Below are 25,552 nucleotides of genomic sequence, written 5' to 3' on the forward strand. Positions count from 1 at the left end.
TGGTTTGTTGAAATTGAAACTCAATTGTGCTGTCAATTATTATTTCTCTCTCTCTCTATCTATCTCTCTATCTATCTCTCTCTCTGTGCACTAAATGGCAGTGCCGTGGTTGGATAGTGCAGATTAAGGGGCGGTATTATTTCAATTAGACTCACTACATCACAAAACAGGTGAAATCTAAAAGAACTAATTTTTTGCATGCTTGCAGAGAATGGTTTACCAAATCAAAGTTACCGGGTTGCTCTTTTTCACATTTTCTATGTTGATAGAAGCACTGGGGACCAAATTATAGCACTTAAACATGGAAAAACATGGATTTTTACACTATGACCTCTTTAATTTAAAGCTGTTCTTTAACATTTACCCTTTAAAAAACATATTAAAGTGAAATACATCATCAATATGAATGCTTAAGTCTCTGGGAGCTAAATCTCATGCTAATGCACAATCCAATGATAAAGCTCCTGGACGACCTGGTCTTTGTTGACACCCAAGCCCATAATACAGCCAATTTATCTTTGACCGCACAATGAGGATTTAGGGTCTCTGTACATCTCATTTGATACAGTGAAATCTGATTTTCTGACAGCCAAAGCCAGATTACCTGAATCTCCTGTTCTTACTAACACCTTTACAAAACTGCCCAGATTAGGTGGGATTTTTCAGCCACTTTATATGTTTTTTTCTGGATGGGCTCTATAGGGGGATTATGTTTTGTCTCCTTCCGTTTAATCTATTTGGTAAATGGGGGTTAGACACACACACACACACACACACACACACACACACACACACACATACACACAGAAATCCTCCTCTATATGAAGGTGTTCACCACCAAAGCAAAAGCATTTGGCTCAGCATCAGTTACAAATGCAGCAACAACAAAATTCACACCATGGACTCGAGCGTGTATACGGACAAGAAACGTTTCGCATTCACTATCGACAGCATCCTGAGCGATGCCTTTGAAAACAGCAACAAGATTCCCAGCTTGGAAAAGGCTTACATATCCACCGAAGAACCGTGTGGGGAGAAATCTACAATGAATCATGAATCAGTGAATCAAATGGATCATCGTGTGCACACCTGCATGAACTGCTGCTATTGTTCACACTGTGGAGAGATTTTACACACAGCTGCGAGTAAGTTTATTTAGTTTAAAAAGTTTTGTTAACCATAATATTTTCAAAGGGGGGGGGGGGGGGTTGATGTTTCTAATTTTTAATTTATTCATTTGGCAGACTCTGTATGATTATTTATGTTCCCATGAAATTTGCTTTGCCAACTTATACCAATTAAGCTACAGAACTTTTTTTGGTGTAAAGTATGACCTTTACACATTCCTAAGGATTCCTCTTCTTGTGTGAATGTTTCAGGTTGTCACGTTGTCTGGAGTAAAAGGATATTTACAGACACTTGCTCCTCTGCAGATGGTCATATTCAGAAGAGGGTCCGTCGCCATCGAACCATCTTCACAGAGGAACAGCTGGACGCTCTGAAGGAACTCTTTAAACAGAACCAGTACCCAGATATTAACACCCGAGAGCAGCTGGCTGAACGGACACACCTGCGAGAGGAGAGAGTGGAGGTAACTTCTCTTAATAATCAACAATACATGTACAGAGGGGTTCCTGTGTTTTCCCAAGATTCATGTGTAAAATGTCACATTGTATTTGACACTTTTATTTGCTTATGAAATTTTTTACCATGATCATTTTTTTAAAAGATCATGAGTCTTATTTTGGGTCTTATGTTAAGACTCATTTTGGAAAAACTTGACTGCAATGATATAAATTCACAAAAAAAATACAACTTAAAAGCATTACAAGCATATTCAATTATGAGCTTTGTGTAATATTCAGAGTGCTGCCTTGAGACTCCGCCGCTTACCTGGACCAAACTCATTCAGGTCTTCTTCATCTTCACTCAGTCCTTCCTCAAACTGAAGACATCAGTTTCCTATTTACACTGCCATTCCTTAAATTGACACTTTAATTCCCATTATTAAACTTGTTTAAATTAAATGTTTTTTATTGTGTTTGTGTTTTTTCAGGTGTGGTTTAAGAACCGTCGGGCCAAATGGAGACGCCAAAAGCGGCATCCAGTCAACATGCGAGGACAAGGCGATTGGAAAAACTGACATGAACACCATGATGTCTATATGATGTCCGATGGCATCAGACTCTTTACTGTAAAAATGCCAGTAACTTGATTTAAATGTATGTTATTTACTGGCAACAGTTTGTTCAAAGTTAAATAAACATCAAAAGTCTTTGTCTTTACAGAATAAAACTATAAAATAACAGCCTCGTGTAAAGCATTCTGGGAACCAGAAATCCTCATCATCCTTTTTCTGTTTTTTTCCTTCATATTTTGGTTCCCAGAATGCTTTGCATTTTATTTTTGTTCTTTAAAGATAAAGACTTAGTAAACGTTTGATGTTATTTAACTTTGAAAAAACACATTGCCAGTAAATAACATACATTTAAATCTACTGTAAGTTACTGGCAAATAGCTGGCAGTATACTGTTATTTCTACAGACATTTTTTACAGTGTTCTTACTGACAAATATAGATTTAATGCCAAGTATTGCTATGGCACTCTACATTGAAATTTATTAGGCTACTTTTTTGACATCGGTCATTCTCTAAAATCAAATTTTTTTATGTCTATAATAAAGGTATTTCAGATAGATCACATCAATTCATTTGTATAATACATTTACATTGTGTTAAACAATATGACACTTTTTGAATTATTATATTTTTTATTTCTTTCATAATGGTCTTTCCTGTATTTGATTTAAGTTCAACAAATATGCATTATAAGCTACAGCTACTTTAAAAATAAGATCAGTATCTTTCTGTATGTATATATATACTGTGTCTTAATCTTAACTTAATAAAGTGGACTGTTATATCTCCAAACATGACAAAATACATTTCTGAGACGAGTTAATAAGTTTATTTGGTTTTATTAACTCTTTCTTATTCTGAGTTTGTTATGTATGATATAATAGTTAATATAATACATAAAACTTTTTAACTATTGTAAAAGAATTAATCAAGAATGATATTTTTATGATGAAACCATGACATGTACAAGTGCTGATCTATGAGTCATGTGTTGCGTTAAAGACGTCAGTAAAATGATTTGTAGATCCGGGAATCTGAGCAGAGCTATTGCGCATGCGTGGGCAGACGGTTTCGTTTCTGTGCAGACACAAACACAAACAGATCTATGACAGAAAACAGATTATAACTCATCATAACCATCATCTGAAGCTGAAAACTGCATCTACCTCACACACCTCAAACAAGTAAGATGTTCACTTAGCGATCATTTAAACCTGATGCTGTAATTAAACAGTAACACGATGCTAACTCAATGAATGACTCGCACATCAGAGATTTCTCTCCTCACAACACAACAATAGTGATTTTGATATTATTAACACTAAGTATGGTTTTTGTGTTTAAGCATCTTTCAGTTATATGTTGCTGGTAGACAGTTTTGGCGGGTAAAATTAAACGGTTTAGCTGCAGCGCTAACACAGTACGTTTAGTTTAACGTTACATAAATCACACCATTAAATAAATGGTTATGATTTGTAATTACCTGTCCTCTGTCCAATTTGAGTGTTCAACAATAAATAAATAAAAAACATCTATATTTTGCGTATTTTTGCGATATTGTGATACTGACATTTCTCCTTTTGTTGTTAATCCTGGTCGGTTTATTTATTCTGTTTTAGTCATATAAGGTAATTGATTGTAACGTTAATATAATGCTATATAGCAAATGTAATATTACATAACACTTTAAACTGTGGCAAATATCAGCTATTTTGGGGGGTTTCAAACTTTATGATACTCTGAACTTTTGCTCTGAACTTTTCTGGGGACCCCTCCTTTTGGAGGCCCCCAGACTGTAGTTTGAAAACCCCTAAGCAGTGTTGGGTTATTTACTAAAAACAAAAACAAAAAAAATTACTTATTAAATCTTTAGTCATGTAGTTAGATTACTGTACAAATTACTCACTCCAAAAAGTATTTAGTTACTTACTTATTACTTTCTAAATCCTTTTTAGTAAATGATACAAAGATAGGCTTGAAACGGCTCGAATGAATCCTATAAAGGTACATAAATAATTCTGGTCACACTTTCTCACTATTAACTAACTACTAACTACTTTAATACTCTAATACTGCTTATTAATACTTAGTAAAATAGTTGTTTAGTTTAGGTATTGGTAGGAATTGGGTAGGATGTAGAATAAGGTTTTGCAGAATCAGGCATTAATATGTGCTTTTTAAATAATAATAAATATCTCAGTAATATTAATGCTAATAACCAACCAGTTAATAATGAGATTTGTAAACTACAATAGAGTGTTTCCATTATTCTTATTAAATTACCAAATTATTTAAAGTGAGAAGGATACATAAAAACATGCGTTTTAACATTAGACTAACTTTAAATTTTATGTTAAATCTGCTATTGTATTATATATAATTTCTCTACAGTCCATACACATTATTTAGTAAAAACATTTTTTAAGGAAAACATAATTAACTATGAAGTAACTAATTATTTAGTAATTAGTTACACTCAACACTGTCCACGAGGGTGATTCTCACGAAAACTTGGTTTTAAAAATGTCAAGCATGAAAATGTAAAAATTGCTTAAATTTACTTTTTTTCCCACCAGACATTGAAAAACAAAGTCTGGAGTAAATGGGAACATTAATTTAAAAACTTTTACTTATCATTTAACACTTTTTGTAACATAATTAAAAAAATTAGTCCTAAAAAATCTCATTACCGCAACAGTCAGAAAACATCAACACTGACATATTTTCAAAATGACATGACAAACCTAAAAGAACATAATTTGAAGATTCTGCACATGCATTTAAAATCAAAGTATTAATTAATTATTAATTAAATTAACATTTAATAAGCATCTGTTGCGGTAATGATAATCAAAATGTCGTGTAAGCATTCTGACAAGAAAATATTTCAAATTAACTGTAAAAAAATGATCTTATCTGGTGGCCATCTTGAAGTAACTGGTCCATGTGCTTGGTCACTCAAAATCAAACTTTATTAAAATTCTGTATGTGTGCTTAAACTGTTCTGAAAAAGTGTTGCAGAGGATGAGAACATCAGGCATGGACACATCATTTTCCTAATTTTTCTTCATTATTATTATACATGAATATTCAGTAAATATTTTTTCTGTCATCTAAAGTAGTCTAGCAAAACATCCATTTATTTTTTTTCTTAATATTTTGTGTTAATTTGATTAAATTACAACATAACGCATGTTCAAACACAGACGGACACATTGCGGTAATGAGAATTTCAGCGGAAAATGAGATAAAATTTACAATTATAAATTCTTATGTTGAAATCACACATTGTGCAAGGTAGAACACAGTATTGTGTTAATGTTACTGTATTACACATTTTAAAGCTAAAATCATTAGTGCCGTGGTGTTTCGATGGTTTCGTGAGAATCACCCATGAGCTGTATTATGAAGCCAATTATTTGCTCTCTCTCTCTCTCTCTCTCTCTCTCTCTCTCTCTCTCTCTCTCAAGATGTCTTTATACTAAAGATGTAAAAAATGGAAGATAAAATAATAATAAAACTATGGAGTGGTTTCCTGGACAGGGATTAGATTAGTCCTAGACTAAAAGAAGTGTAAGAGCTTTCCAAACTGAAAACAATTTGTTGACAAATCTTTAAATACATCAGTGCCCTTTGTTTTGCCTCAAAATCCACACAAGTAATGTTTTAGTAAGGCATGTTTGTAAAAACTAGTTATATTTCCTTTTTAAACTAAGGCCTAGTCCTGGTCTAAACTAATCCCTGTCCAGGAAACCACCCCTTTGTATATCCTCTGCACTGGATTTCAAGAGACCTTGTGAGAAAAACAACAACTTCATACACAGTTTTTTTCCATACAAGCTAAAAATGTTCCGGCACGGTGGAACCCCAAAGTCAAACATGACTGCGTCTAAACAGACTCTGAAAGCTAAAGGGCTCAAAGACATCAGGATTGACGAAGAGGTTAAAATCGCTGTCAATATCTCTCTGGAAAGATTCCTACACAGTGATGAGAAAGGTTTGAGTAACTTCATTCAGTTCAACGCTGTTTCATCATCCTGTTATTTGACTTAAGTTTCTTATTGAAATAATTTTAAGTAATAGCTTTTTTGTTTTTTAGAGTTGGATTTTCCTTCTTCGCTGACTAATACCGAGCGAGCGTTCATACACCGACTTGCTCAATCTCTGGGGTACATTTCCAAAAGCCGAGGGTAAGTTAAAGATGAAAATACGCCAACCATGAAGAACTGATTCGTGACCATGTCTGTAGTCTTATAATCAAATTCTGAGATTAGGAGCATCAAAAGTTGATTTCACATTCATTTTAATCTCTGACATGACCTTACTCAGTCAATATTAAAGATATTAAGATTATACACTGGACTGGTTAAAGTTTTTAGATAATTCTTGTAAACTGTCGTTAAAGAAAAGGCAGTAGTCGATATCTCACTGTGAGAAAGAAAGATGGGACCGAGATGGCTCGCTCTGTCATGACCTGTGACCTCACATACAACTCCAAACACGTGGTACGAAACCTTCTGCATAGATTCCCCATCAGCAGTAAAGAGCGCACAGAACTGCTGCCACGAACAGAGAGAACCACCTCTTCAGACGCGGGCGGTGAGTTTCTGTGAATTCGGTTTGTGTGCCTGGATGATGGGTCATTAAATTTTGTGTGTTCTCACATCAGCCGTTGATCTTTTTCCTCCAGACGGTAAGAGCAGAACCAGCGGTCGTCTGAGTCACGGTATTTCTCAGGTTCCACAGAAACGCGGCCCATCTGAACTAGATGGTTTTCGGAGAGCGCTGCCTGTGTATGAGCGACAGAATGAGATTGTACAGACCATCAAGGAGAACCAGGTTGTGCTGGTTTTGGGTGAAACTGGGTCAGGTAAAACCACACAGGTGAGAACTTCTAGATTTTTCTGTCTTAATGTTTTCTGCTGGAACTTGCAGCCAGTGATGGGAGTAACGCGTTACTGTAATTCCACTACTTTTATCAGTAACGAGTATGTAACAAAGTATTTTTTAAATCAAGTAACTCAATTACAATTACTGAAATTTAAATGAGTTCGTTACTCGCGTTACTCTATTTTGTAAAAAAAATAACACTTACAGACATTTCTGATTTAACGTCGCATGACCGTGGGCGGCGCAATGAATAATTAAACTTCATCATGGCTGACAGTGCATATATAATGAACATGAAAAATCTAAACGGGACAACATACCTTTGTTTAAAAATTGTGCGCAAGTCATAATCCATCCCATCTCATGTTTGTAAATTATCTTTGCCAAGCAATCCCAGTATGACATTAACTTGCATTTGTAGTCCACAAAAGCAATAAATCTGAGAAATGTTAATATATTCTTAGATGTTTACATCGGCCTTTATGGAAGAGAATGATCCGCGATTGTTGTTTCCAGAAAAATATTCACACTGCGCTGTAAAACTGTTAAAACGTGTTAAAACTCCTGTGTGAGTGCGCATTCAGTTTCAGTTTCACTCGCTCCGTATCCAACAAAACAATCCACTCACTCTGTGTCTGTCGGACAAAACAATTTACGTACTCCCGTTTTCTGATTAAATATCTTCCTTTAATCCTGTGTATCATTTAAATCCAACAGAAAACATATACAAACAATATATGACCAAAGAGAGCACTACCGCCGCAAGCTTCACAAGCTGTGTCCCAGTTCCATGGCCGCGCCCTGCTAAGCATGCGACCTAAAAAAGTCTTTCAAGGTGGAAGCCTCAGAAGTTCGCGAAGAGAACTGAAATGAGACGGTCTAACCTTCGGAGGACCCATAATTTGACTCGATAGTTAGCTGTATCAATATTTTTGCACAGCCCTATTAAAAGGACTTTGTTGTTATTTATTCTTCGCAGAGTTATGTTGTTATTGCTGAAACCGTCTATACGTCACCACGGGGAAAATAAGACGATCGCTACTTCAGTTTCATGGCGACTTTAATAGAGGATTCACACCAGACGCGGTAGAGGCGGCAAGCGCGACTGATTTACATGTTAAGTCAATTCAAAGACGCGAATAGGCATCCTGCGGTACGGTACGCGTGGATGGCGCTTTCTGCGCGTGAGTTGAAAAATCTGAACTTTGGTGGATTTCTGTGCCGCGTTAACCAATCAGGACCTTGCTGTAGTAGTAACGTGATTACAGGAATCAAGCGGAGTCTCAGTGGAGTCGCAGAAGCCCCTCACATGAAGCTAATTTTCGCATGAATGTCTCGAATGACTAGAATTTCACGTGCGAATGAAGCGCGTAAACTCAAAATGTTCAAGCATCCAACTACGCGCGAATAGCGCGTTTTTCCGCCTCTACCACGGCTGGTTTGAATGCACCATAAGATTTTTTAAATACATTTTTCTATAACAAACATTGCCCCCTACAATTATTAAAACCCTGACAGAAATTAGACTAAAAGCACATTTTACTAAAGTGCTTTAAAGACACAATATGTAATGTTTCGCCATTCATTTGTGTCTGTAGTGAGTCATTTAAATGAGTCAGTTCAAGATTCAGTCAAATGACTCGTTTTCAGTTCAGGTAAGCCCTTTTCACACAGAAATTAAATACATGGAAAATGCATCCGGGATTTGTCCCGGGATCGTTTGATTTTGGCTTATTTACACTCCCAAATATTTTCCGCAGCCTGTGCGTGCATTCACACACATACCATAAAGATCCTGTAAAGACACGTGACGTATTTAAAGTCTTGCACTCGGTACGTTTTTTCCAAAGTGTCTGAAGTTTGCTAATTATCCATGATTTTTCTCTGGAGAAACCACGCGCGTGCATTTTGTTCATAAAAAGATCATAAAGGAGCGTGTGATGTGCTGTTCTGTCATGCTGGTAAATGAACTCAACTTCAGCGCGGATAGTGACAAGCTCCCTGATCTCTGCTTCAGTCCATTTTGCCAACATTTCCCTTCATGAATGTTGATCTGCGTTTGAATCCTTAGTGTTAAAGAGCTGAAACGTAACTTCGTAACAAGCCCCTTCTGTCATTTGTTCACACAGGACGTTTTCCGTAAATGTTATGGCAATGTTACTAGCTCCCCTTTACGGAAGCAATCCCAGAACATTTACGGGACGTGTTTGTGTTCACAAAGAAGACTCTCTGCCAATTTTACAGTTTTTATCTGGGATCAAAGTGCTGTGTAAACGAGGTTGTTGATTACCGTGTCCATTTGACAGATTAATTAAAAAATAATCATTATAATTAAAGGTTGTCAATGAACCGGACATCACAGTGTGCTACACAAAAGTGAAACATTATAAAAAAATTGTGTCGTGCTACAGAAGTAGCTTTCTGTGTTGTCATTAGTGAGATAAGTACATGGTGTGAAGTGACCTCATATTTGTGTGTGTATCTCAGATCCCCCAGTTTCTCCTGGACGACTGCAGCCGGAATGAAATTCCCTGTCGGATCTTCTGCACTCAGCCCAGGAGACTGGCGACCATTGCTGTAGCGGAGCGAGTGGCGGCTGAACGCGGGGAGAAGATCGGACAAACCGTCGGTTATCAGATCCGCCTGGAGAGCAGGTGCTGCAATAAAACACACTACAGGCTATGATGACACGTAGTCTTCGTATCTGTTATTTCTTTATCGACTCTTATAAATCAAAATTTTCCATTTGGTTCTTTTTACTGGAAGGCGGGACTTACATCACCATGTTGAGCGTTACATTTTTCCCTATTCATAATAATACCAATACGCGATTTTGTTATATCAATTTTTTTACCGAACTTTTGCATTTTTTGCTTGTGGCTTTTTGTTGGTTTGCAGGGTTTCCCCCAAAACCCTCCTGACGTTCTGCACCAGTGGGGTGTTGCTGAGAACACTGATGGCCGGAGACGACGCCCTATCCACCGTCACACACGTCATTGTGGTGAGCGCCACTCAGAGAATGTTTATCTGGATCATCGATCTCTCATAAAAACCTAATCGGCATTATCCTTGTTTTTGCTCCTTTAGGACGAGGTTCACGAGCGTGACGGTCTGACGGATTTTTTACTCACTAAGCTGAAGGACGTTCTTAATAAGATGCCCTCAATGAAACTCATCCTGTCCAGCGCCGCTCTGGATGTCAGTCTCTTCGTTAGATACTTTAAAGCACCTCCTGTTGTTTACAGTAAGTATACTTCTAATGTCAACATCTTTAGCGTAGCTTGCCAATGATGTTTAAATGTGTTTGTGTTGTGCTTGAAGTCAAAGGTTGCCCTTTTGATGTCAAGCAGCTCTTCCTTGAGGATATCTTAAGGACAACAGGCTATGCAAACAAAGAGATGATGAAATACAAGAAGGAGGTGCAGAGAGGTAAAGTAAATGAATACTTATTGTCGAGTGATGCAGGTTTAAGCGAAGCAGTTTTTTTATTAAGCCTGATGTTTGTGCAGAGGCGAAGCAGCAGATGTCTTTGACAGAATGGTGTGACGCCCGTCCAACGGTCTTACAGCGCGAGTGTCCGAGGGAAAAGCCGTCCACCTGTGTCCTACAGGACAGTGACCTCTTGGATGATGGAGGGGACAGTGTCTTCAGCCAGCTGGTATTTTTTTGCATTCATATTTATCACGTAAAACCCATTGACCTTTGGTGGAAATGTTTTTTCACACGCCTCACATTGTGTATTTTTCTGTTGTTTTCAGAGCGAGAAAGACGTGGCCACACTAGAGCCCTGGCTGCTCAGGGAAATGGACACCTGCATCTCGGAGATTTTCTTAAAGCAAGATGCGGACATCTTCGTGCAACTCTTCAATCTCATCCTGAACGAGAACATCAGCGGTATTGAACTTAATCATGTCTTGCCGTTACTGGTGAGATTTACTATGGTATATCTGATGTGGTTGTGTTCTCTCAGTGGACTACAGACACAGCGAGACCAGTGCCACTCCTCTGATGGTGGCCGCAGGAAGAGGCTTTCTCAGTCAGATGGAGCAGCTTTTAAGTATGGGTGCCAACGTCAACATCAAAGCCTCAAACGGCTGGTGAGAAATGCAACAAATACTTTTTGATATTTATCTGTTTAAAGGGGTCGTATCACATGTTTTTGTTTTTTTCATTCACATTTATGAATCTGGCAAACTCTTATGCTGCGTTCACACCAGCCGCGGTAGAGGTGTCAAGCGCGAGTGCTTTCATTGTTAAGTTAATGTAAAGACGTGTTGACGCGCGTCTGGAGGTCTCGCGGGCGAATTAGGTGTTTAATGCGACACGGCTTTCGAATGACGTGAATTTAGCGTTGCCGCGGGAAACGTGCGAGTTGAAAAATCTGAACTTTGGCGGAAAAACGTACCGCGTTAACCAATCAGAAGCTTGCTCTAGTAGTGACGTGATTACAGGAAGTGAGCGGAGTCGCAGAAGCCCCTCCCATGACGCGATTATCCGCATGACTAGAATTTCACGCGCGGCTTTCACGCACGAATGATTTGACGCCTCAAACAGGATTTGAACGCGTCTGGTGTGAACCCACAGTTAAAAGTCTTAAAGGTTCATTTATTCACCCTCAAGTTGTTACAGACTTGTATAAATGTCTTTGTTTTGCTGAACACAAATGAAGATCTTTTGAAAAAATGTTTGTTACCAAGCAGATCTGGGGCACCATTGACTTCAATAACAGGAAAATAATTATTCTATGAAGGTCAATGGTGGCCCATTTGTGTTTAGCAGAACAAAGACATTTATACATGTTTGGAACAACCTGAGAGTAAATATTGACAAAAGTTTCATTTTTGGGTGAACAATTCCTTTAAAGGTGCAGTGTGTAAATTTGAGTGGCATCTAGTGGTGAGGTTGTGAATTGCAACCAACGGCTCAGTCCACTGCTCACATCTTGCTTTTGAAACACATAAGAGAAGCTACGGTAACCGCCACCGGTCAAACATGTTATCGTTGGAGACAACTTAGTAAAAAAGTTTGTCTGTTAAAGGAATATTCCATTTTCTTAAAAAAAAATCCAGATAATTTACTCACCACCATGTCATCCAAATTGTTGATGTCTTTCTTTGTTCGGTCGAGAGGAAGTTGTGTTTTTTGAGGAAAGCATTGCAGGATTTTTCTCATTTTAATGGACTTTAATAGACACCAACAATTAACACTTAACTCAACACGTAACAGTTTTTTTCAACGTTTCACTTTTCAAAGGACTATAAACAATCCCAAACGAGGCATAAGGGTCTTATCTAGCAAAGCGATTGTCATTTTTGACAAGAAAAATAACAAATATACACTTTTGGGGCACAACTTCTCGTCTAGATCCGGTCGTGATGCGCCAGCGTGACCCCACGCGATGCGTCATGACGTCAAGAGGTCACAGAGGACGAACGCGAAACTCCGCCCCAGTGTTTACAAGTGTGTTGAAAGAGGACCATTCCTACGTTGTTGTATGTCAACTGATACTAATTAATGTCTATGTGTCAGTTTATTGTTTAAAATGGTCCGCAAATGTGCGTTTTATATATGTAACACGTGACCTCCCTACGTCACTACGCATTTAGGTTAGGTCGTGCTGGACCGGATCTAGACGAGAAGTTGTGCTTTAAAAGTGTATATTTGTTATTTTTCTTGTCAAAAATGACAATCGTTTTGCTAGATAAGACACTTATGCCTCGTTTGGGATTGTTTATAGTCTTTTGAAACTCCGTTGAAAAAAACTGTTACGTGTTGAGTTAAGTGTTAATTGTTGGTGTCTATTAAAGTCGATTAAAATGAGAAAAATCCTGCAATGTTTTCCTCAAAAAGCATAATTTCTTCTCGACTGAACAAAGAAAGACATCAACAATTTGGATGACATGGTGGTGAGTGGATTGTCTGGATTTTTCTTTTAAGAAAGTGGAATATTCCTTTAAGGGCTTCTGTAGAAACATGGCTGCACAAAATGGCGGCTTCCATGTAAGGGGACCCTCTGTGTATGTAGATAAAAACGTCTCATTCTAAGGCAATAAACACATAACGGTTAATTTAAAAAGGTCTTTATACACCCCTGATAATTTAGTTTTGTATATTTTTTGCATTTTTGTCAAGAGATCCTTCTAAAAATTACACAGTTCACCTTTAAGTGACTTACTGTAAAGTGCATTCAAATTAAACATTTTTATAAGCTTTAGCAGTTTACTGAAACTTTAAATCATCATGATCGCTGATGATCGCTTTAAAGTAGTGTGGCCGGCCTTATATCTAAGTAACATCAAGTACATGTTAATGCTGTATGTGTGTTTGTATTTCAGGACGGCTCTCGACTGGGCCAAACATTTCAATCAATCGGAGGCTGTAGATCTCCTGGAGTCCCACATGTGAGCACTGCACTTGTCTTTTAAAACCAAATCTGTCATTCTCACACAGGATGTTGTTTCCTAAATAAGACCATACGTAAGATGGTCTAATTTGGATGTGGATCTGTAGAGACACTGCTGTTCTTGCGTGTTGGTACAGGGGGTGTGTTGAAGCAGGTCAGCCGGACGAGTCGTCTCTGGATCAGACAGCTTGTTCTGATCTGAGCTCGGAAGACCAGGAGCTCCTCAAAGCGTATCATCACAGCTTTGATGATGAGAGAGTCGACCTGGACCTCATCTTACATCTGCTCTTCAACATTTGCCAGAGCTCAAATGAGGGTTAGAGCATTAAAACCATTCTTTTATGTGTTGTTCAGCATATTGTTAACTCTTTCCCCGCCATTGACGAGTTAACTCATCAATTAAGAGAAAACGCGTTCCTGCCAATGACGAGTTTTTCCGGCAATCCGTATTTCCGCCATTATTCACCAGGTGGTGCTCTTAGCAGGGTTCCCACAGGTATTTGAAATCCTTGAAAGTTTGTGAACCTGGGAAAAAAATTCAAGGGCCTGGGAAGTTTTTGAAATATACATAGGTACAGGTCATTGAAAGTGCTTGAATCTATTTTATGCAAGAAGTTTTCTGGGGAAAAATCCATATTATTCCCTATGTAGTGTAGGATAATATCATAAAAAGCCGGAAATGCTCGTCATTGGCAGGGAAGCGTTTTCTGTTAATTGATAAGTTAAATCGTCAATAGCGGGAAAAGAGTTAAAAGGTTTCTCTCTGATAATGTTATGTTTTGGTTTGTCTTTTGTTTTTAGGTGCGGTATTGATATTCCTGCCGGGCTATGATGAGATTGTTTCTTTAAGAGACCGTATCATTTTTGACGATAAAAGATTTACAGAACACCAGCAAAGGTGTGTCGAGTTTAAGATTTTGATGTATCAGGACAGTTTTGGCAGAGATGCAACTATTTGAAAATCTGGAATCTGAGGGAATCAATATAAAAATATTGAGAAAATCGCCTTTAAATTTATCTCAATGAAGTCCTTAGCAACACATATTACTAATGATAAATACATGTTTAATATATCTACAGTCGAAAAGTTACTAAATATCTTCATGGAGCATAATCTTTACTTAATATCCTAATGATTTTTGGCATAACAAGTTGATAATTTTGACCCATACAATGTATTGTTGGCTATATTGCTACAAAGATACCTGTGTGACTTATGTGTTCACAAATGTGTGTTTATTTTTTTGACACATCTTGACAGGTTGCAGGTGTTCATTCTGCACTCCAGCATGCAAACATCAGATCAGAAGAAAGTTCTGAATAATACTCCTAAAGGTGTTCGCAAAGTAGTGCGTATCTCTCTCACACACATCACAAAGCTCGCACACCCATCTCTCTGCTGTGTCTTCTATAAATATTTCTCTGTCTGTCTAGATTCTCTCCACTAACATCGCAGAAACCAGCATCACAGTCAATGATGTGGTGTTTGTTATCGACTCTGGAAAAGTTAAAGAGGTTTGTTTGCATAATTCTGTACTGTGTTTCGTTACCAAGACATTTGCTGTATTGTGAATATTAATAGGTTATTATTTATAAAAAATAAGAAACACTACTGTATGTATTTTGGTACAGAAGGCCTATGATGCACTCAATAATGTGACCATGCTGAAGATGGTTTGGATATCGAAGGCAAGCGCTTTGCAAAGAAAGGGCAGGTTGGTCACCTTGATTCTCTTCCTTATGACTTTTTTTGCTTTTGTCGTGCATTTTGTGTTAACTACAAGCCTGACAGTTTTCGTGAGATTTAACCTTAGTGTATTTGATGTACAGTACGTGAGGTTTTGTTGTAACAGTGTGTTTGTTACGTAGAGCGGGTCGCTGTAGACCAGGCATCAGTTTCCACCTCTTCAGCCGGCTGAGATTCAAGAACATGCTGGAACATCAGGTTCCTCAGCTGCTCCGTATGCCACTTCAGGTACATACACAACAGTCGGTAACATAATAAAGATAGATTTTTGTCTGCAAAAAGTCTTTCTAAAGTAAAAATTTTAAACTTGACGTCGCCATTGAGCGCGTAGTCACTCAGTCCCTCCAGAAAAACTTGATTATATGATCGCATGATTTAATGCATAATCAGCCAACGTTTGCATATTTATGCGGGGGCGGCATTTTTTACATACGCCGCGTAAATTGCAGATTTCTGCTCGCAAAATATGCAGGGCTCGCATGATTTCATAATCCCCGCATTTTCGTAGCAAAAAAGTCATATATATCTTAGCAGAAAGTAGAAAAATGTTGCATTTACTTCACACATGCGCAGCTATGTCCCCTGTTGTCATGGGAATGTTGAGAAGTGACATAATTACGCGATGTGAACATCAATGAAAAGCTCCAAAAGCTGCAAACAGTTTTTGGAAGTTCATGCAGTTTTTGCAAGTTCACGCAGTTTCATCGCATAAATATCCCGCATATTCCATCACATTTTTTAAGAAAACGTGCCGCAAGTTCAAGGATTTTTGTCCGCAACAATCACAAAAAAAAATCTGGAAGGACTGGTCACTTCCAGATAACCAAAAACGGGCAAAGAGGCAGTACGTGGGTGGAGCTAAGGTGCATGGTTGCTGAATACACGCCCACGTAGTGCAACGGTAGTGACAGCAGTGGCAATCCACGTGTCACTAGTGATGGGAGAAACTAAGTTTTCGAATCAATTGAATCAACTGCTTCGCAAATTGATTCAGTTTTTCGAAGAGTTCGAAACACCACACACGCTGGCGACACCTGCTGGTCAAAATAGTGTAAAAGCAACAAGATCTGTCGAAACATTTTACAAAATAATAGCAAGATTTTTCTAAAAAATAGTTTTAAAGAAAAAATAATTATTTAACTTAATTAAGCCATTAAGTAAAAGGGTATTCTGTGTTTTTAGTTTTATTATGGCAAACAAATCATTAAAACTAACTCCCTTTTTAATTATGCAAATTTTTTGTCATTAAATCTGTCTATAAACAAAAAGTAGAAAAAATGGTAGTGTTATTCGTCAGAAGGATGAATGTTTTATGAAATTAAATGATAAAACTGACCCGAGTTCAGCTAACCATATTAGACACTGGTCATTTGTGATCAACTCCGTCTAGTTGTGAATCGTCAGATTTTCGAAACGTTTCCAAACAGTTATGACGTAATGAAGCCTCGTTTGCTAAAACCACGTGACTTTGGCCAGTTGATACACGCTTCGAACAAATGATTCGAAACAAAAGATTCCTAAATGTTTCCAAGCCTCACGAAGCAGTGTTTCGAAATCGCCCATCACTACCTGTCACTTAAGTGGCCACGCCCATAATTATGCAGAACTTTAAGGCATAATATAATTCAGACAGATGAGTTGCAAAACAATTCACCCCCCTTTACAGTTTTTTTCCTATATAGACCAAAAACACTTTTTGTATCAGGTTGTAAATATTTTTTCTCCTGTAAAGTTGGGGGTCTATGGGATTGACTTCCTTTGGAGCCTGTCTTGATTGGCCAGTCTATGAATTGCAGTTTAAGTCACTTCTTTGTTGGATTCATGACAGAGACCTGAAGGTTGCCCATTGCACATAATAGACAAATGTCATCCATGAATTTTATGCATACAGAAAATGCACGCAGAATGCATTGAGCTCGAGATACCAGAGCACAATAGTTTGGATGAGTAATATGTTTGTATTTTTGTCTATTTGTCTTTCAGGAGCTCTGTCTGCATACTAAACTTCTGGCTCCCATCACCTGCTCCATCGCTGAGTTCCTCTCCAAAGCACCTGAACCTCCACACCTACACGCAGTTAAAAACGCTGTACAGATGCTCAAGGTCAGACACTTTTTCTTCAAACCTATCATTATCAAAATCCCTGACTGTCACTGGATGACTAAAAGATGCCATCATCGCTATTTGTATCAGAACAAATCAGCATTTTTCTTCTTTCGTGTCTCTGTCAACTTCACCTCCACCAGACCATCGATGCCATGGACCCCTGGGAGGACCTGACTGAGTTGGGTTATCACCTCGCTGACCTGCCCGTGGAGCCTCATCTGGGGAAGATGGTGCTGTGTGCCGTGGTTCTGAAGTGTCTGGATCCCATCCTCACCATCGCCTGCACGCTGGCCCACAGAGATCCGTTTGTGTTGCCCACGCAGGCCTCTCAGAAGCGACTGGCCATGCTGTGCAGGAAACGCTTTTGTGCCAACACTTTCAGCGACCACATGGCTCTGCTCAGAGCATTTCAGGTGAGAGAGTATTGTGTAGTTCTGCAACAACTAATACCATAATAATCAATTATGAAATTCGTTGTCAATGAATATTCTTCCGGTGATACAGGCTTGGCAGAAGGCGCGCAGTGATGGATGGGAAAGAGCTTTCTGTGAGAAGAACTTCCTCTCTCAGGCCACCATGGAGATCATCGTTGGGATGAGAGCACAGCTCCTGGGTCAGCTGCGAGCTACAGGTACGCCTGCAATATTTAGAGCTGAACTAGGTTGATGGTGGAGACCAGAATGTTGCTCAAATTTGTTTATGCAGGTTTCGTACGAGCACGAGGAGGCGGAGACATTCGCGATGTTAATCTGAACTCGGAGAACTGGGCCATAGTAAAGGCCGCGCTGGTCGCTGGTATGTATCCCAACCTGATCCACGTGAACCGCGAAAACCTGACCCTCATGGGATTCAAAGAGAAGAATGTCCGATTTCATCCGACCTCTGTCCTGAGTCAGCCGCAGTACAAGAAGGTGATTCAAGAAATCTTTTGGTCCTGTGTTTTGGGAAATAAAAGATGACTGACACTGTGGTTGTCTGTGTTGACTTATCTCACCTGTTCTTCTATTCAATTCAATGACCAGATTCCTCCAGCCAATGGTCAGGCAGCAGCAGTGGAGTCCCTGCCCACCGATTGGCTGATTTATGATGAGATGACCCGAGCTCATAGGATTGCCAGCATCAAGTGCTGTTCCGCTGTCACACCTCTGACCTTGGCCTTATTTGGGGGATGTGCGAGACTCCCGAGCACAGCGTTACAGGAGCCCACAGCTAACGATGGAGGTACAGAAATCACCTCCTTATATACACCTCATGTACTGTGAGGCAAATAGTGAAGGGTGGGACTTATTTTCTTTTAAGATTTGATTGGTTCGTGAAAACGGCTGTAATATTATTGATTGAAACAACTTTTTCCATGATTTCAGAGGCAGATGTGTCAGTTTTCTGAAAGATTATGGATCATTTAGACTAGACAATAAGACTTGAGGTACTCACCGTAAATGTGACTGTGTACAGCAGGTGATGGTGTGAATGAAAGCAGTGACAGTGAGATGGAGGATCGGTCCGGTGCTCATCTTACCAGCATCAAGATTGACGAGTGGGTGAACTTTAATCTGGATCAGGAGGTTAGAGTCTTTCTTACTGTGGATGTGGGTTTGACTTCATTGAAACCCTCACATTTCTTTAAACAAATCTCTGATTATCTTTTAAAAATCTGTGACCAAACCAATGTGAAGGTATATATACACTGACAATGGGCTGCAGTGACGTATTTCTTATTGTAATACTATAGCTGATTTTACCTGATATTAGGCCAAAGTGTGGGGCGGGCCGCACTAGTGGGGAATGGGAACATTACATTATTACAACATTATTTGGACATTTTTGTGCTCATTAGGGCTGTGACGATTGTCATAACCACCACACAACCGCAGTGGTGGTGTGCACATCACAAATTTTGAAAAATATAAAGTACATTCTCGTCCAGCAAGATGTCCAAGTTCGTGTGGACGCAAACGGCTGCGCTATTTGCAAGGGGAGGCAACTGATATCAGCAATGACCCGCTGGTGGAACATGAGGCAAGATATTCTCTCTTAGTCACTCAAGGTTGCGAAAAATTATCAATCTGTGCTACAAGTACACAATCAGAACTAGGAGTGTAACGGTACGCAAAAATCACGGTTCGGTGCGTACCTCGGTTTTGAAGTCGGTTCGGTTCATTTTCGGTAGAGTAAAGGGAAAAAATGCAAACATTAAACTGCAGGTTGTTTATTACTATAAACTTTTTTTAACAATTTGTTTACACTTTTAAAAATCTTTTTATTAAAGTATAATAAATAATATATATATAAAATAAAAAAGAATAATAAATAAAATACTGCTGCAAAGTTCTCCACTAAATTACTTACTTTTTTACATTATTTTATAAGGTAAATCTTTTCTTAACCTTCTCTTAAACTTTTTCTAGTAAAAGCTTGCACTAAACTAACAAATTCAATTCCTAAACTATTAGCCTACATTTTTGCCACCAAAAATGTATTTATTTAGGATTTAGGATTTTTTGGAAGTCACAGTAGCCTATTGAATTGGTTATGTACCATCTCTGTATAAAAATAATATTAATGCTCTATGTGTAACTGCATAGCAAGCAACATGATGATATACTTATTATACACTTATTATACATTGAGATGAGTGAGTTGCATACATATTAGTCAGTTAATCCCGACCAGATTAACTGATCGCATTGTGACAATGATATGATTGACGTGAGGTGCAGATAAAAAATCTGATCATGCATTTCGTTATTCTCGCTGTCACAGAAAGTGCGGCTCATGATTGCGTAGCAACGAAAGACACCCAACCTCTCACGCACTTTTGAAAGAACAAAACAGCTCGTTGACACGTGTTTAACATGCGCTTTTAGACGCGACACATAATCGGCCCCATAAACGTTTACATCAATAATCAAACGAATATACAACTAAGTAAATAAAAATCTTTCTGCGGGCTGAATTATGTTTGACAGAAGACTTTCGCTGAACGCGGAGATTTACGCCACTTAATATGTTCGTGTGGAAACATGAAAATTGATCTATGTTCCGCACACAAAAGATTGCATTCAGCCATTCGGTGCACATGTGCACCATGCCGAAAGCCCGGTACCGAAACGGTCCGATACGAATACACGTACCGTAACACCCCTAATCAGAACGCGTTTTCAGCGCAGCTGAAATTCTATTAAAATGATAACCCAAAATAATTATTACCAAAAAAAAAGATTTCTCACTTGAACCGAGTGTTCATCATTTTACAGAAGAAAGTGCTACAGCACGCACTTATAGGCGCCGGTCTCGTGGGTGCTCCAGGGCTCAGCTCGAGCACCCACCGAAATAGCTAAGCACATGCTCAATTGCTTCACATTTGCTTCACATTTTGCGTCTAAAACCACTCAAAAAAACTTGACCGTTCCCCTTTCCTCTTTTTTTAAATTGCTCCAGAACCATAGCAGAATGAATTATTGTCGGAATGTTAATTGAAGCGGATCAATTAATTTTATTATTTACCTTTGAACAAAGTCTTATTTCACGCAAAGTAATAATACATTTGCACATTAATTTGAAAGTTTTTATGCTGTTATTTTTTTTAAAATATGATGTACTTTTGTTGTCTTGTAATTCCAAAAGCCATGTCGATGGGTGTATTTGACTTCATACGGCATGCAAATGACATCAAAATATTGTGAGAGCTACTCAAAAGCACACAGAGCTGTCGACATCCAAATCGCTCTTGCTGTTTTTTGATGTCATGCGCTTGACGGTTCTTGTGATTCCAAATAAAGTCAAACACACCATCTGTTTCATCAAACATACCAGACAATATTTAAAGAATGATCATGTGCATTTTTACGCATGTCAAGTGACCGTTAAATGCGAAAAAACTATTGCAGTTTTGTGATATATAACTTTTTCGAATTGCCTGAAAACCAAGCGTAAAAACTTTTTTACGATATATGGGAGTTAATGTGGAATTGTCGTGTTTCCATGGGGCGCATTTACAATTCGCTTTTTTATTTGCGCAATCGCAGGATTACTTAACGCGTCACTCGCACAAATAAAATTATCACATGACGAGGTCACACATTTACATCGTCTATGTATGAAGATGTTGTGTCATAAATTTCGGGGTGCCCACAGATGGCTATAATGCTCTCCTTATAGGGACATGTCAATTAGCTCTTTGCTGATTGGCTTGCGTGACAATGCATCATACAAAGTACCCGCTCGAGTTAAAATGACCTCAGTTGCATCTTCCGTCACAAATTTACATCATTGCATTGACTTTGTATGTACACATAATTAAATTTGCTGTTGGTGTCTGTCTTGTGTCTTACGTAAGACGGCCAAGCTGGTGTTCGGCCTTAGACAGCGATGGCAGAGTTTGTTTTTGAGGAGGATTCGAGCTCCGTCTAAAGCCAGTTCTCAGCTGGACGAGGCCACCATCCGCACGCTGGTGTCGGTGCTGTCGGCCGAAGAACAGACGGCGGGTCTTCAGCAGCCCACCGGCATCGGTCAGAGACCTCGACCCATGAACTCTGACGACAGCCCGCAGAGCTCATCCTGGAAGAGCGGCAGCGCAGGTCGCAGGAGCGCAGCGGATCTACAGCAGGGCGCTGGCGAGCTAAGCAGCCCGGACAGGTGAGGGAGATTTCAGTGTGATGTTCAGGCCCTGAGGTCATGTGTTGATGTTGCTATGATTTGTTTACCTGCAGATCACCCCGTCTGACCTCTCACGTGTCTCAAGCAAAACCTCACCGAGAGAAAACCCATCAGTCGAAGCGTCTGGGAGAGGAACACTTGCCCTTTAAAAGTGCGAACAGCCCGCTGCTCAACAGCCCCTCTGCAGGCCTCTTGTCCTCTGGAAAGGTATCTGCCATTTCAACTCCAAACCTACACAAATATTGATTAAATAACATTCAGTATGTCATGATTTGTGACCCTGTCTGAAATCCCGTAATTCATGAGATTAGGACCATCAAAGTTTCACTCATCAACAGTAAATGCTACAAATCAATTAATCTTTCCTCATATGGATGTAATCTAGTGCTCATCGCCAAGACAGACGCGAGCGTGTCTGAGATACTTCATCATGAAGAGCAGCAATATGAAGAACATTGAGCTGTCTCAGAAGAAAGGCATCTGGTCCACCACACCAAACAATGAACAGAAACTGAACCGAGCCTTCCTGGAGAGCAGCGCTGTTTTCCTCATCTTCTCCGTACAGGGATCCGGACACTTCCAGGTCTGATTGTTCAATTCGTATTCACACTAAGGTTAAAATTATCCTTTGTCTTGTTTTGACTGTTATTGTTTTTGTTTGCATTAAGTTGCTTTACAGTTATTGGGGCAGTATCCCAGGACTAGGCCTTAGTTATATTAGGACATTCAAAAATACCTTACAAAAAGACATTACTGCTGTGCATATTGAGACAAAACAATGGTACTGATATATTTTAAGATAAGGACAGCTCAAACATTAATTTTACTCAGGGACTAGACTTATCCGCATCATTATGTATCAGTTTGATCTCATATTTTATTGTGTGAGATGTTTCTTAATCATATACACAGCAAAGACTTGATACAGACACAACACACAGCAGAGGGACTTAACATCTTTACTGTCACCCCCCTTTTTAACTCTTTCCCCAAGTTATCTCGTCAATTAAGAGAAAACATTTGCATGAAATAAACGTGTTCCTGATGAGTTTTTATGGTTATCTGTAATACCGCGATTATCCACTAGATGACGCTCTTACCCAATTTATAAAAAAACTGAAGCAAAAAATAATTTATCAATTTTACACTCCGTGTATGTTTTGATAATCATTCTGAATCTGATCTCTAGCAAAATTCCTTCACAATGCAATTATTTCAGCTTTTTGCTTAAAAAAAATAATTTTGAAGAAAAATAACCATATTTAAAAGCTTATAAGCAGAGAAAAAAAATATATAGATATTTTTCCCGTTTTGTTTGTTTGCTTATTGTTTGTTTGAAAGCAGATGGTCTGTTCTTTCATTTGATATATTTGTATGTTTATATATTTTTAGAAGATAATTTTCCTGGAATGCATTTTGTGAAAATCTCAAAAAGATGCTGGCAGGCAACTTTTCAAAAAATGTCTGGGGGGGAATATGTTAATGAAAATGCAATATACAAATTTAAATAGCTGAAATTCATGAATGCTTTGAAAACACTTTTTGCAGAATATTGCTATAATTAAAAAAATATTGTTTTGTCTAAAAGTCGTTGGAAAGCTGTAAGAGTGTAGTTTTCATATCATCACCATTTTGGGGAAAAAATAATGTAGTGATGGTTTTTCGTAGTTTTCATATTTCAAAACCTTTTAGCAGTGATAATAATGCAGTGACAGTAATTTATTTGTGACAAAAGTATGCAGCAAACCGTTGACAACTAGTGGCCGTTGTTGGTAAAACCACTAAAAGTGCAACAGAAACCTCATTTTTTGCTATTTTAACTTAAAATTTGGAACTAATTGAAACTTCTGGCTTTATGTTTTTAGCATTTTGGGTGTAAACATTTTCATTTGTATGATTTTATATAAATATAAAATACATTTTTTTTTTTTTAAATAAATATCAAAATTTAAACGGCTGTAGCTATTTTTTATATATATTTTAATCACCTCCAGACAAAAAAAGGGTCTAAAAGGGTTTAAAGGGTCTTCTTTAAAACAAGATCAAGCTTCTAAACCAAAAGTGCCAGAGTTTTAAAATTAATAAAATATTAATTTAAAGGTGCACATCAACTTTTCACCTCACTCTCAAAAAGGGGGGTGGCAGTTACAGGGTAAATTCATAATTAAAAACATACAAATATAAGGACAAAAGCGTTTTCATTAGCCTTATTTTATGTACATTTGTGAAAAAAGTCATCTATGCACTAGTAAATCTAGTTTGTGATATGTCAAGTGGATATCTATATTAATGACCAATCTGCATCCAGGATGCTGGTACAAATAAAACATGATAAAATTTACATTTATGCATTTTGCAGCCACTTTAGCCAAAGCGACTCACAGTGTATTACAAGATATTAGGGGTGCAAGAAAATATCGGTGCATGTGAGTTTCGTGGTTGGCAATACTGTATCAATAATAATAAAAAACCCGATACAGGCAATAACCATATTTTAAAATAAAAATCATACAAGATTCATTACAGTTGTTTTATTTAAAGTGTTTTCAGAAGATAGCATTCGTCTCATCTCTAAACTTAAAGTATCGTTACACATTGCATCGCAACGTCTGTGTCATGATACATACCGTATTGCAACATTCTTGTCTATACACAGCCCTATAAGGTATACATGTGTGTTCCCTGGGTTTGAACCTATGACCTTTTGTACAGCCAATGCAATGCTGAACCACTGAGCTTTACAGAAGCGATTTCTCTAAAGGGACTTTTTCTCCCTAACCGTGTTTTCCCTCTCTGTCTCTGGTATGGTAGGGTTATGCCCGCATGACATCAGAGATCAGCAGTGAGAGATGTCTGGACTGGGGTTCAGCCGGTTTAGGAGGCGTGTTCAGTGTGGAGTGGGTTCGTAAGGAGATTCTTCCCTTCCAACACACACAGCAACTGTTGAACCCGTGGAACGATAACAAGAAGGTTCAGATCAGCCGAGATGGACAGGTTTGCCATCGTGTATTTGTATCAAGGTTTGTACTATTATTGTGACGGTGTGCTTTATGATGAAGCTGTTTGTTTTGTCCAGGAGTTGGAGTCTCAGACTGGAAGTCAACTGCTGGAGCTCTGGGACAAAATCTCTTCAAAACATCTGCCGGAGGTCTAAGGACAATTCAAGCACGTTTACCTCATGAAAGTTAGAAAATAATCATATTTCTCAATAATATTTAGCAAATGATTAAAGTTACATGGGCATCGTTTTAATTGCTGTGCAAATGGTTTTTGTCATCTATGATGGCTTTGCACTTGTTCCAGTTCATCGATTAATTATATTTTAAATGTGAAGCTGATCAGATCTTTATTCTTGTATAGGTTATTATTTGGTAACTGACCAAAACTTTCACTAAATGTGAAAGAATGACATCAATAACACTCATACTTTATTCTTTAATCCAATTTATGAATGCATTAATGTTGAGTCCGTGTTTATCCGTTTTTGGACCATGAATTGAGTTTCATATCACGCGTTCAATATTGCATATCGCCGATGTGATGCATGTGCATTATTTGCAATAAAATGTTTTGTTCATGTTTTAGTCTTTCTTTAAAGTCAAATGATC

At 38.3% G+C, this 25,552-nt stretch overlaps 2 protein-coding genes across 3 annotated transcripts; both read left to right on the forward strand.

The window, feature by feature from the left end:
• Positions 1 to 251: 251 nt before the first annotated feature.
• LOC129439322 (uncharacterized) lies at positions 252 to 2,909 on the forward strand. Its single transcript, XM_055197948.2, has 3 exons — positions 252 to 1,145; positions 1,380 to 1,591; positions 2,057 to 2,909. The coding sequence occupies exons 1-3, from the start codon at positions 710 to 712 to the stop codon at positions 2,141 to 2,143; spliced, it is 735 nt and encodes a 244-aa protein (XP_055053923.2). The 5' UTR covers positions 252 to 709; the 3' UTR covers positions 2,144 to 2,909.
• A 268-nt stretch (positions 2,910 to 3,177) lies between these two features.
• ythdc2 (YTH domain containing 2) lies at positions 3,178 to 25,144 on the forward strand. 2 transcript variants are annotated; one of them, XM_073860269.1, is made up of 30 exons: positions 3,178 to 3,319; positions 5,975 to 6,136; positions 6,239 to 6,329; positions 6,545 to 6,738; positions 6,830 to 7,023; positions 9,517 to 9,683; positions 9,928 to 10,030; positions 10,117 to 10,273; positions 10,351 to 10,458; positions 10,539 to 10,687; positions 10,788 to 10,923; positions 11,000 to 11,126; positions 13,365 to 13,430; positions 13,570 to 13,748; positions 14,234 to 14,330; positions 14,694 to 14,781; positions 14,867 to 14,947; positions 15,065 to 15,147; positions 15,302 to 15,407; positions 17,163 to 17,282; positions 17,426 to 17,698; positions 17,790 to 17,916; positions 17,991 to 18,196; positions 18,308 to 18,506; positions 18,741 to 18,850; positions 21,625 to 21,923; positions 21,998 to 22,151; positions 22,330 to 22,527; positions 24,756 to 24,938; positions 25,021 to 25,144. In XM_073860269.1, exons 1-30 carry the CDS (start codon positions 3,193 to 3,195, stop codon positions 25,096 to 25,098), a joined length of 4,362 nt encoding a protein of 1,453 aa, XP_073716370.1. In that variant the 5' UTR covers positions 3,178 to 3,192; the 3' UTR covers positions 25,099 to 25,144. The 2 variants fall into 2 exon arrangements, with proteins under 2 accessions (XP_073716370.1, XP_073716371.1); XM_073860270.1 differs by having other exon boundaries at positions 18,744 to 18,850.
• Positions 25,145 to 25,552: the final 408 nt, after the last annotated feature.

Source organism: Misgurnus anguillicaudatus, chromosome 22, assembly GCF_027580225.2.
Source record: "Misgurnus anguillicaudatus chromosome 22, ASM2758022v2, whole genome shotgun sequence".
Classification (NCBI taxonomy): Eukaryota; Metazoa; Chordata; class Actinopteri; order Cypriniformes; family Cobitidae; genus Misgurnus; species Misgurnus anguillicaudatus.